At 40.1% G+C, this 13569-nt stretch overlaps 1 protein-coding gene across 1 annotated transcript in view; it reads right to left on the bottom strand.

The window, feature by feature from the left end:
* Positions 1-2438, bottom strand: part of LOC119904053 (sodium-driven chloride bicarbonate exchanger-like) — a 34818-nt gene extending 32380 nt beyond the window's left edge. Inside the window, 5 exon segments of the mRNA XM_038720436.1 lie at positions 111-172; positions 537-695; positions 983-1104; positions 1312-1466; positions 1652-2438. Coding sequence (XP_038576364.1) covers positions 111-172; positions 537-695; positions 983-1104; positions 1312-1466; positions 1652-2343 — 1190 coding nt within the window. The 5' untranslated portion in view covers positions 2344-2438.
* Positions 2439-13569: the final 11131 nt, after the last annotated feature.

The following is a 13569-nucleotide window of genomic DNA, read 5'->3' as shown; positions in this document are numbered from 1 at the left end:
AAGACTTTTTATGGGTTCAACTTACGCAGCTTCTAATAAAACAAAGAGGTTTCGATTGACAATTGTCCGATCGAATACATTTTGTTTAAAGAAAAGAAAGCAAGTCTTACGTGTCATAGTTGTCCCGAAATCCTTTAGCAAACGGATTGTGATCAATTTTCAGTTGCGTAATCTGTGGAAACAAATAATGCATTGATTAGAAAACAAAAACGTGTGTTTGTAGATCAGCGCACTGCAGTCAATACCGAAAATAATATTTCTTATTTAGTATTGAGTCTTATTTTTTTGTGAGAAATCGTGCCAATGGAATGAAGTATTTCCACCCAAAGTCTTGTTAAAAAAGAAAATCCAATTAAAATTACGCAGTTCTACTTTAATTTAGATAAATAACTTAAATGAGTAATGTTTTAAAATGTAGAAAATAAATACTGTTTTTTTTTTTTCAATAATATTGAAATAGTTTTTTTTTTTTAAATGGATAAGAGACTTTTGGGGCGGACATTTGTAGTGATGTGTCAAATATTAAGAGGTCGTACATCGGTATTCTGGTAAGCTGTGACAGCGATGAATTGCGTTTCTGTGAAGGTGAAAGTCTGGACTCTTCCTGGTTGGCTGGTGTCTTCTGTCCCGTCCTCGTTCACTTCCACCACATGGAGCCGGGGCTGGTACTTGTGGAGAGACTGAAGAACCACCATCTGGAGATTCAATGAAGGACGCACGTCAGGAAAGCCAGCTTCAAACGTTGGATAACTCAGTACAGAAAAAAATTAAACTGATTTAGCTCAGTTTATCGTTATTTTATCATTATTGTAATATCACTGCACTACTGCTGTTGCGCCTTAAGTGATACAGCCAGTAAGAGAGTAAAACCCCTCCAGATGGAAAGTAATACTTAGGCTGTGAATAAACAAGAAAGAAAAGTAACTGGTATTATATAAATTTTTTTTAAAATGTCACTGAAGCATTGGATATGATGCATTACCTGCCCCGTGTTGTTGGAGGCACCTTTGTTGTTTGTAAGCTTTAGCTTTCCAAATGATATTTCTTGACGCATCCAGTGCGCACCGGTATTTGGTGAGTCCGGGTGCATATAAACCCTGTTTCCTAAAAAGAAATCGCAGATAAATAAAACACACAATATATGGTTTATTATTACAAATAAATTTGTTTGCCTGAATTTTTCAAATCAGATGGGTTTTTTTAACCACATACGGTGATCAAAATAGATCAAAACAAAAACACAAAAACTTTTATAATGGAATTAAAAATGTTAATTGTGCAATAAACCGAGGAATAAAGGAATCATAATACCTATTACATTCGTGTCTGCTTTCCCACATGGCACCCACTTGCCTCCTTGAAATCGCCAGTGATTTGGATCAGCGAGTATTACATCCACAAATATATTGTAGTGTGCAGTTGGGTCAAGGCCAGAAATGTTAAAGCTTAAAAATGGGAACATTCGTCTGTGGAAGATAAAGGAACACAGATTTGGAAAAACGCCTCTCATAAAAAAAAAAATATTAAAAAACTCAGATTGGGATAATACATGTAAATGTTTAACAAACAAAAGCTTTACTATGATGGAGCCAAAATGTCCTAGACTAATTCTGCAGGTGCATAAGAGATAAGCCAATGTGCGCGCACTCACCGTCCTTGCTTTGTGATGATCATCTCTGTTTGGTGTCTGTGAAACTTCAGCCACAGGGCCCTGTTGCACAGATACACCTGCGCTTTCCCTGGAACCAGTCCTGCTTGCGCCGAGGAGAACTGGTAAAAAGCCCCTCCTTGGTAAGTGTGTCCATACTGTTGCGCGTAAGGATAGCCCGCAGCCGGGTAGCCTTGAGGAGAAGTATTGGTCAGAAGGCTGTTATAAGCTCCATTAGTTATGACCGGGTGATGAGCCATATAACGGCTGGGACTTCCAATAGAGAAAGCCGGGTGCGCTGGTCCATGCTGGCTCGGGTAAGGGAACATGGCACTGGGAGCTGCTGAGACTGACTGCGGCTGGGTAGATGGAGAAAAGATGCACCTTTCTCCTGCAGATCCATCGAAATTATGACGGATGTCAGAGACTCCGTGAAGATCAGGAGAGAGTTTGCCCCTCTGGACGTCCCCTGATGCGTCCTTTGAGTCGGGAAAATTGTCTGCCTCTGACTGATTCGTCATCTCCCTAGAGTTTTTTTTCAGAGGTGAACTTCTCTCCAGGTTGTCACTTGCACATATAATAGGATGGTCCTGCAACGGAAGCTCTGATCCATCGGAGCTCGGAAAGCCACTGCCCACATTCATAAATTTCTTGGAGAATTCACTCGCTGGCGAGATGCAATTCTCGACCTGCATAGCTCAATAGGAAGCCACTATTAGCACAACCTATATCACAAGCTTTTGCACACGCCTTTCCTAATCTAGCACTATGAAAACGCCTCGCTATGACTTGAGGTACCGAAGGCAGCAAATTAGCCAATTGACACCATCCTGCAATCAGGAAGGATTTTCTTTCCATCACGCTTCCTGCTTTGCTAATGAAACAAGTATTGCCATTGGTTAACTCAAGGCTGTAATTTAATTAGACAGCTCTTAATTAGGACAATCTGTGGAGCGCTGTGAGCAAAGTGATTTGTTTGTAGGGTGACATGGGCCTATATTTGATTAAAACATATGGGCTCCGACTGTTTCTTCATATTCATATGGACAAGAAAAACACACAAAGGATAAAGATGAAAAGTATTATGGTCATAAAGAGTGTTTTCTACTGTCAGCTGGAACGGCGCAGCTGCGTTATTTACCTATTTATCCGCGTTATTTACCTATTTATGTGCTATGAGTGCCAAAGTATGTCTGCCGAAGAAACCAAGATTTATTATTAACACACCAAAAAATGACAGTCCATGACAGGCAGTGCATCTGATGCCTTAAAATGTTTGTGATATAGCGTGAAATCATGGCGTCCCACTGAAGATGTGTTTATGAGTCCCAGTGCTGGTAAATATTTTATGCCTATAAAGTTATGAACCAGCGGACTGATAACAGGGCTGCTGTTACAAATGCACCTCACAGAAAGTAAAGGGAAATCTTAAAACACCAAATATTTTCGGGACTGTTTTAAATTTAAATGTATTTTGATACAATTTAATAAAATTAATTTCTGTATTTGTGGAGTTATTGTATAGACTGAGGCCAACCCCCCTCATATTAATTAAGTCTCACCGTTGTAGATAATGTGATCTGCCAAATTATATTCAACTAAAAAATTAAATTTGGTGAGAGCCGGGTGCAGAGCAGGTCTCAGTTTATGGTTAGCAGAGATAAGTGCAAAAGAATAAAAATAGAAAAGAGCATGTAGAACCACAAAATGTTCCATCATTTAATTAGACCTTTTAAATCCTCATCGAGGTATAATAAAACTTTGTCAGGATGGTGTTGATTCAGAAGATGAAATAAAGTATTAGAATGGCTACAAGTTAAAGTGACTCATTCCCAAGTGCAGAGAGGGGTTGCACCTTCCTGCTTAACTTACTAACAAGGTTATTATCAAGTTAACACAAACTGATGTAATGTCCATTCCATAATTTTGAGGCCTTTGTAAATTGCACTGGATTTATAAATTTCATTGAGTGCACCTTAACAATAATTAATTCAATACAACCTTTATGAAGCTTATGCTGTGTCACAGAGGTGTTGATTCAACATTAGGGTAATTTATTAAACTGTAGTTTATGGAGATGTATTCAATTGCATTATTTTAAAAGATGTTTCTATGTGTCATTCTCCTGTATGTACTTGTAAATTATTAGAAACACCTTTCACCATAAAGCAGTTCTGTATGACATCACCGAGCATGGCTTCAAAAACTGATCATTTACACTTACCTGAACAACTTTGGGTTTAGTAACAGTGAAGTGTCATTAATCAGCAACTGTGCATCGTGCAATCTGACTTTCACTGGTGGGCACATCCACAAGTTTGTATCTCTAATGAACAGCCATGAATCTCTGAAGCTAACAAGAGAGGTCATTACAGTAAGGCTATAGGGTCCAGCAATCTATTCCTGTGAATCATACAAGCACAGGCTTGTCTGTGCCCAAGCAAAAGAGGCCACTCTCTGCGCTCCTCATTACAGGATTATGGTTCACTTCCATCACTGATCTTTAATAAGCAAAATGAGCTTGCTACCCCCCACCCCCCCACCCCTGAACAAACCAATTGTTGAACACCCGTGCAGCAACTCAGTTTGTTTCCCCAGGTGCTCTGGTGTTTATTTATCAGACTGAGCTAGTGGACATAACCAAAGAGGAGGGGGTTGTTTTGTTATGCTGTGGCCAGCCACATCCCTCTGGGAGATGCAGGTTGGGATCCATGCCTTCTGCCAAACCCGCCATTGACCAGCTGAGCGTAATGCACTGGGTCCCTAAAAACAGTATTTCATCTACATATACTATTTAAACATATAGAAATATCCATCAATAATCTGTGAAAATATAAAAAAACATATAATTATAAAAACATAATTATTGTTCAATGTTCAGTTGAGCATAAAACAATGTGTGGTATTTTTTTCAAGCACTGTATCACCATTTTTTATTGTTGTGCCAAAGAAATCTGCTTGCCACCTGGGTCTAATCTAATCAATGTGAATGACAAGGAGAGAAAAAGCCTGAAAGTGAGCACCAGCTTAGGGACTTTACCTAATGCCCAGTACTGTCACTTCAATGATATGATCACAGCACACAAAATGACAACAAAATTATAGCCAGCAAGGATATGGGGACATAGTGTGCTACTCCAGTCAGGTGAAATTGCTTTTTCCGACTATGAAATGGCTTGTCTCTTGTCGGATGGGTAAACATTTCCTTGTCAGGCCAGTAATAAGGAATGAGGCACACTGGGCTGAACTAAGAGGATAGAGCCAAGGTTATTTGGGATTCATGACAGGTAGTGGCTTATATTACAGCGGCTCTAAAAATTTCATGGGAATGCATTTAAGATGGCCTTTAAGTTATTTATATGTTGTTTGCCAGACGTCACATTGCAATTTCCATCAATAAATCAAAGTGAAGTATTTCTTCCCTTCTTCCTGGCTCTTTGATTTTAAAAAAAGTCAAAAACCTGTATTTACCTTAAGTCTTTAATTAACTAGCATGACTAATCTGATCGAGCGTGGTGGTGGTTTGTGCTATGCAAACATAACGATTGCCCCCTGTGGTTTCCTGCCATCAGTGATCTGCTCTGTCAGAGGGAATCAGGGTGCTCTCTGACAGAAAAGACAGCTGGAGGCCTGCTAAGGGGCGGAGTGGACAGTTGTGGCTTTTAAACCCTTATTAGCTGTCCTCCCTGGACACACCAAGACACGCGTCTACGCAGAAGTGCACTCCTACACCTGCTCATTATTGATGTCCTTTAAGGTTCGCCCAGCCAGACCAGATCCATCCGTGTATCCTTACCACAAAGCTCACAGCAAATTAACCTCAGGACAGGTGATCATGATGTTCAGTGGGAATGCAAGTGGCACGCCTCCTGTGCCAATACCACACCTGAGAGATTATTCACAAAATGTTCATACATGTGCTTCTTTATCTGGAGTATGATGAAAGAAAACAGTGATTGTAGCTTACTAAAAGTCAACAATTTATCTCTCTATTCCTATTCCATTTAATCATTTAAATACATCCTCCAATCACTTTCTTATTAAGTGAACACACGCTTTTTTTGTCAGTTGTTTGTTTATTACACGACAATGGCAGAATGGTAATTAACACACTACTATGGCAATGATAGTGTAATTCTATGGGAGAGTGGACAATGAGCTATCTCCCATTCAAAACAACAACACAAAAATAGAATAACTTAAATAGAGATGATGGTATTTAAAATGTATGCATAATTATGAAGGTGTGAATTTTGTCTCATTCCAATTCTTTATTAAAATAACTATTGTGAAATATTTTATTCCTCTGGGTACTACAACCCCTGAGAGTGATGCCTGCATCTGCTTCATGCTCTCTGATGCGCAGTACTTGGGTAAACAAATGGTGAGGATATAATGCCAGGAATCACAAAGTTTGTGGAAGGGCTAATGTCCCTACGAAAACTTCTTTTATCACCTGCTAGTGACCCGTTATCAACTGTTTGGTTTGTTGCTAGTCTCTTTAAATTTTAAAGAGTCTGTGTGACCCAGGGAGTGCAGTTGGGGTTTGTGACCATTTTGTTATTTCTGCTGCCATGCACTGTCAGACGTCTGCAAGTGAAGAACATGGCCACTGTCCCCAGTAAGCCCATGGCATAAAAAATTCAGACTAACTCTACTTTTTAAGCCATTTCTGATGAAAAGCACACAGAAATGAAACTGACTTATGCCAAATGAATATCATTGAATCGCTGAGATTGTGAGGCTGATGTTTGTAACTTTGAAATTATTTATAAAACATCAGTTCCATTTTAAGAGTAGCCATGCCATGAAGTGTGCACTTTTCCTTTGAGAATCCTCTGAGGTTTCCCAAGTACTATCGGCCTAACTCTGAACAATAAAACAGAATGCTCCAATCTAGTGACTTAAGCTTTGCCTTTTTTGATGCGAGCCTACGCTGCTTAGACAGGCTGAAAATAGGCACTAATTGCCAGTCACAGCTGTGTATTGTTTTAATCGATAACTAGGTCGACATGATGATGATGAAAGCTTAATCTAAAAACAACTCAGAAACTTGTTGTCTGGTTAATCAACATCCAGGATTTTGGTACCTAAATATGTTTAATTATATCCATGATAAACTGGTGATTGACCTGCAGTGGAAATACTTTTAAAAATAAAACACAATTGCTGCACAGATCCCTTGAAAGAAAACAAAATCTTCCGTTTGAAAGAAAATATTTTGAGGAGAATAGGAGCAAACAGGCGACTGTCGTGTTACAAGAATAATCTTCATTAAAATCACAGGCAACAACACCAGGCCAACACACAGCTCATTGGGAATGCAGTGTGAAAAGAGAGGCCCACAGATTATCACTCTACGTAACTCATGTTTAATTTATCCAGGAGCAATATTGTCAAGAGCCCTACCAGTCCAAGGAACTAGACGCTGATAAAAGCTGGAAGAAGACTTGCGGAAGCCCAAAAATAACACAGGCTTTGGGTAAAATGTCGCAAAATGGAGAGAACACACTTGAGAGTGGAAGCATTCGAGACATCTTCGATATGTTTAGCACAGCTTCACAGTAGTGTAATATAGCTGCTTTAGGATTGTTAATATTTCAAAAGATGACTTCTAAATGGAGTTGACGATAAAGTGTTCACACAACAACCCGGCATGATACACAGCACTTAACCTTTGCTCTGATTTGGAGCTATTCTACCTGCACCTTCACAACAGACTACACATTGTATAAACCTTAAATCAAGGCAACATGAGCAGAAAAGCAAAATAGTCTTACATTCAACTATACTGTAAGAAGTAAACCTAAACCAATTTCTGTGTGCTCTTTGATGTGCTTCCCCCCCCCCTCCTCCTCATCATCCTCCTCCTCCTCCTCCCCATGGCTGAGTGAAATGGAATTGCCTCTCACATTCAAAGACAGCTCTAGGAAGGTGATAATAGAGCTACTCCCTGCTGTCTGCAGGCAGGAAATAGGAAAGTGGCATATGGGGCCAGGAACCAAATAGAGAGGAAATGTGACCAGGCAAGAGAAGGAACTAAAGAAAAGGTTAATGATCAGTTCTGAATTCTACTGGGAAGAGAACCATGTTCCAAGTTGAGAGGAAAAATAGATGTGACATGATTTATGTCTCCACCACTCACATCTCGGCTGTCACAAACAAACACGTGGAAACCAGTTTATTTTCTCGACAAACGTTGCCAATGGTAAGGCTGATAAAGTAAGAAATATCGTAATCCATTTGCTTTTTTTTTCTCTCTTTTTTTTCAATATGAATGTTCAATCCATACAGCCACAGAAGTGCTACAGGACACTGCACGTTTTAGACTGGCAGAGTAAAGAATGTATTGCAGAGTGCCACTATCTCACATTAATTAGAAAGATGAGAAATACAGACAGTACCGTATAATCAACAAAGAGTCCATCTTCACAGCTTCACCGGTATTCTCCAACAAGTGTGAACTACTGGCTGGTGTCCTACTGTTGCCTTTATAGCAGCCCGACACACTCTCCGGCCTGCGGCATCTCCGGGAGCCTATAGGAACTGATCCGCTATTTATATTACAAGGAAACTATGCCACTACTCTGGAACTAAATTAGACTTAGGACACCGTACACAGATTCATGTATGGGAAAAGAACAAAAAATCAAAACAGAAATCAGAATGACTATAAAAGTTTGCAGCGAATTTGAGTGAAAATGTGAAAATTAGTGCTGTGAGTTCACACCAGTGGGTGTGTTATCAATTAAGGGACACTGTGGGCTACATTAGCAGGGAGTGAATTTGCTTTCAAATTTTCACCCTGTTACCACACCTTGGTTCAAAGTGTTTGTGCCCCTTCACCACAAAGCTGGATTCCTTTAACTATCAGTTACATCTGCTGCAAAGAAGGTATCAGTTTTGAGGCAATTTGCACTTGGTTTGAGCTGCTACTGAGCGTCTGATAACATTCATCGTAAGTTGTCTTTTTAATTGTCTAAGGGCATGGGTGACGCTGAGGAAAGAATAAGATGAAAACCGACTGAAACTGTGGACTTAAGAATCAACTGTCATTCATAATGTGGAGTAGGTAAGTAATAGCAGATTACAGACATATATCTAGATCATCAGATATCATCAGATGAGATCTTAGCGTATACAAAACCCTACTGAAACACTGGATTTAAATATCTTGCTGGTGCAGACCCTTGTAGTAACAGCTGGACATCTGAGACAAAGCAACATCACACAGGCCAGCTTTTTCCAGATCTGACAGCTAGATCATTTGAAGCTCTCAAGTTAACACTTAAATGCAAAGGTGACATGACAGTGTCTTCAGAGCCAGATGGATCGATACTCAGCTTGGCTCGTCAGGATCTGAGCAGTGGTTCTGCAGCCATGTAATATTTTTGTTTTTTTTAACGCTGCCGTTTTGAAAATAGGCTATCACTGTCTGGCACAATGTCTGGTACGTTATCAATGAGCAGATTTCCTTTCTTATGTTACAACTGAAATATTGATACATTCAATTTAGCAAAACAGTCCAGGAGTCCAGAGAACATTCAGAACCTTTTACTCGTTTTTAAAATTTTAGAAAAGCCTGAATCGCGCAGAAGTTTAGCTAAAGCTACAGTTTGAGGTCTAGAAATGTTCTGGGACTTGTACTGAGAACAACCATAAAAAGAGATATCCAGGTGACTTAAAGGTCTACGCAAGAAGGTTTGATCAAACTTTAAACTAATTGGTGGCCATAATTATGAGGCTAAAATGATCAATGATCCATCATCTCATAGTTGCAGTCAAAAGGCGCTCAAAGAAGCCTTCTTTTCCAAGACGTCCCCCAGTGAGACGGCCAAGAAGTCCCGTAGATCAGCTAGAAAAACTCGGCAAGTTGCCTTGGTGACCGTCCAGGCTGCACCGACTGGCACTATCTCTATTTCCCTCTCTCCCCCCCTCTTCCATCCACATCTATACACTTAAATAAAAAATCAAATTCTATCTTTCAAATATTCAGCAGTCCCTTTTCCCTGGGAGAGGTAAGGAGTATTGTTGAATAATGCAGCCAGACAGGGATCTCCCTGAGCTGGTCTCTACAGGCATCATTGAGTAGGTCTGATCCCACTTGAGTAGCATCTATCACAGTGACATCATCATTCACACAAGGAGATATGATAAGACAGTAGTACACTACTCTACTACTTGAGCCAACTCTAAAGCAGGCAGTGGTGTTACTCATTTAAACCAATCTACTGGCCATCTGTTGATGCTAAAATCAAGGTCTGACTGCCATTTCTAAATCAAACACCATCAGTATGCCTTTATTGCTTTCTGCTGAACACTAACATGTTTTTGAGGGAAAAAAATTGGTAGCTTTGTGAGACATTCACATATTCTCTTTTACCTTGTGTGATTCTGGTGGGCGTGTAAACGTAAAAACCACAGGGACAGGCAGCTAAGGAAGAAGAAAACAACATCTACATGCAGCAGCAGCAGCAGGTCTCTACCTTGCAGATTAGGGCACTGGGAGCACTTTGCAGGTTGTTGTCACAGGTATGACGAGGGAGAATTGCGCTTGCTATCCCCAGGTTACACAAGGTGTGAACAAAATATGCAGTCAATTTGTTTTGTGCAGAATTAGAAGGGGGAAAACATTACAGGAATATGCTTTGGTTTATCTGTAGCTGTCTCCCATTTGCTTTGGGTTTCCTGTTTAACATGTGTGCTTCAGGGGGATTTTTTTTGTTTTATTTCATCAGTGTTTTAACTGTATTTGTACTGATTAAAACAAATGGGCTTGGAGGTATATCTGAACACGTATGTTCTGGTTCAACTGGTTACCTTAACTGTGCCGCGAGTGACATCAAATCAACAACTAAACGCCAGACACAGCATCAAGAAGAAACCCATCCAATCCAACGAGCTCAATCAAATCACAAGGACAAAGAGAGAGTGTGAGCGTTGGCACAGGAATGACTGATCTTGGGGGAATTGGCAAGACCAACAGCAAGCAAGTGTATTACATATGGCGTGCCATTTTCACAGCTTCCACAAAGAGAACACAAAAAGTGTTATATCTCACTATCTAAGACTAATAAACAACAACCCAGATATGCTGAATCTGTTGAATACTGTAACAAAGACTTGAGGTAAACGGAGACTGTGGAAGACTTTCTGGTGCATATCTGAGCTTAGAGCACAGCGACATGCTAAGCCGTGTAGTCTGTGCTAAGCAAAGACGGTAAATGAAGCCGTCCTCCCACTAAATCTATGAGGTGTCAGTCAGAAAACTGGCCTGCCAGGATGACTTTCAGCTCTAATCAAGCCAGATGGTTTCTTAACACTGAATAAATGAATTGATTTGTACGTGGCATCTCTAACAAGGTTCATGTTCTTCTACTCATGACACAAAGGTGGTCAGCATGAGAATAAGAGGGCTACGATCTACTAACCTCAGTCCTTCTAACATGAATATGACTAACATCTACGCAGTGTTTGTATCTGTTATGTTGACAAAGTGCTAGGACGAGGCCTGTTGTCATTACAATTGTACACAGCTCACACCTCAAGTGTAATCTTCTGCGTCCTAACCCAATACAGTTTATTATCATTAGATGGATCACTGCACTTTCCCTATGGTGTAAACTGCTATCAATTATGCAGCATTATTACTGTATATTGTTGAAGTACCTGCTAAAGAATTGTGAAACTCTGGTGTTATGGTGTGATTGTACTGAGCAATAACCAGCTACTGTACACTTTTCAATTAGATCTGCATGGCATTTTTTTTTTTCCGGTCATTAAGCACACATGGTGTAAGGATGTCCACCTTACACTTGGTGCCAAAGGTGTTTCTGCAGTTGCTGTTAGCCAGCAGCATCTCAGCCCCAATGCAAAGCCACTGCTGCATGTAAGAGGACTCCGAGGACAACACAAGAGTACCCACTGTGATTTTCACTGGGGATTTTGATATTCACACCTGTACTAGGTGTTGTTTGGGAGTCTGATAAGCATGTGTGAAACCAGAGGGGTGGCTAGAATGGGGACCTTATTTGAGGGGATGGATCTTTTTCAGAAATATCTATCAAAGATGGCACTGTTGTTTTTTATTTCCTTGCATAACAATAAGAAGGGACAAAGCTAATCAAGCACGGTGTATCTTAGATACCAACCATGTGTCTAATTGAAGCTGCACATGGCCATATGGGCATGTGCGAAAAATAGAATGTCCAACAACTACATAAGGATTCAAGCGGCACGTGGAAAAATAAAATATTTCCAACATCACTGCCAGTCTGGTAGGCAGTGACTATGCAGCTCATCAAGTGGAGGATTTATCTCAAAGCAATTTTGACAATTCATACAAAATTCTGCTATGAAAGAAAATTTACCAAGCAGTGTAGTAAGGCAAAATAATTTTTTAAGTGTATGAAGAAATCACAGACCTTATCATTACAGGATCAGAAGCTGAAAAACAAAGTGCATGAGAGTTGCTCCTCCTCTCTCTACATTGGTGATGTTCAGAGGCAGCCTGTTATTGGAGGTGTTAATTGGCAAATTCAGTACAAGTCAAGAGCATGTTCCCTGTCGTCCTCGCCCAGCAAGGCTAGGTCATTAAACCGAGAATGGATTCTTTCATGCTGCCTTAACCCTTGAATTGCGAGTTACCATTCCGCAAACATCCCCATGCTCCATCCCACCCCCATGTGTCAAGAAGAAAAAACAACCTACACTGATTCAACAGCGACAATAAAATAACAAGGAGAATGACATCTTGAGAGCCAGGCTTTCAGTCGAACAATTATTTCAAATTGGCAGCCAAATGTCTTTAAAAAGTTCAGAAGTTTACAAATGTCCAACACTCCAAACCTCCTCAAGTAAACAAAAAAAGTAGTCGTTGCTGTGGTGGCTGAACAATGGGATTTTAAGAACAATGGCATCATCCGGACTCCACCGATCAGTGCTTTTTTTGCGTTCTGTGTATTGAACGAGTCCATGAAATGTTGAGTCTCCTTTGGGGTTCTGGGTGCGATCTCACCACTGCCTCTGTCATCACTTGCTGTGACTGCCAAATCTCTGCTCCAGAAATCAGGGCTCTCAGACCAGCACTGAAACAAACACAATGGAGAGGGGCCGTTCTGAGACTTTGCACAGGCAGCGATGTCTTCAACACATTTAATCGAACACAAAGTCAGCTCCACCACTTCTGCACAGAGAGCACGAGGAGCCCAACGCATGGCAAGACAACTGTGAGGTGATACTCTCAGCTCGCAACGCCATGAGAGTTGGCAGTCTCTCATGCCAATGGTGACCAGTGCACAGACAGCTGAATATGCTTCTCTCCTAAGTTGTTAATTATCGAAATGACATTGATGTGAAGAGGGCATTCTAGCCAGGTGACCTTAATCCACTTGCTATCCCTCTGTTTTGTTTCCATTTGATTAAACCCTTTACCAATCTCTTTTTTTCCCACTTGTGTTATATCTTCATGGCAATGACACGATCTGACAAACATTGTTGAGTAATTGTTGAAAATAATGACTTAGTGAAATGGTGCTTCATCTGTCTATTGTCTGTTGCAATTACAATCCAATTACGGGCCAATAAAGAAAAGAAATTGTTTGTTTATATGTTGATATTATTGTTGTCAAGTTATGATATTTAATTTCTTAATATCAATTAACGTCAGAAACCAGTCATATGCAGATGATGTCTACAGGAACACAAGAACTACTGCTGGTCATTGTGAATCCAAAATTACAGTATATTTTAATATACAGTGTAAAAAATGGCAATAGGTGTATGGAGCAAAATTATAGGAAAAAACAAAAAATAAGCTAAGCTTTTTCACTGTTTAGCTCAGAATTTTAGGCCTGGTTTTACAGCTGTGTCTACAACCATTATGGAGGTAAACAAACCTTCATTAGAAAAGAACAGTAATT

The sequence above is a fragment of the Micropterus salmoides genome, unplaced genomic scaffold, assembly GCF_014851395.1.
Source record: "Micropterus salmoides isolate LMB-PRFRI ecotype aquatic unplaced genomic scaffold, ASM1485139v1 Ms_hic_scaffold_15, whole genome shotgun sequence".
Classification (NCBI taxonomy): Eukaryota; Metazoa; Chordata; class Actinopteri; order Centrarchiformes; family Centrarchidae; genus Micropterus; species Micropterus salmoides.
Note: the sequence above shows the minus strand (reverse complement) of the source record. Positions and strands in the feature narration are given on the sequence as shown.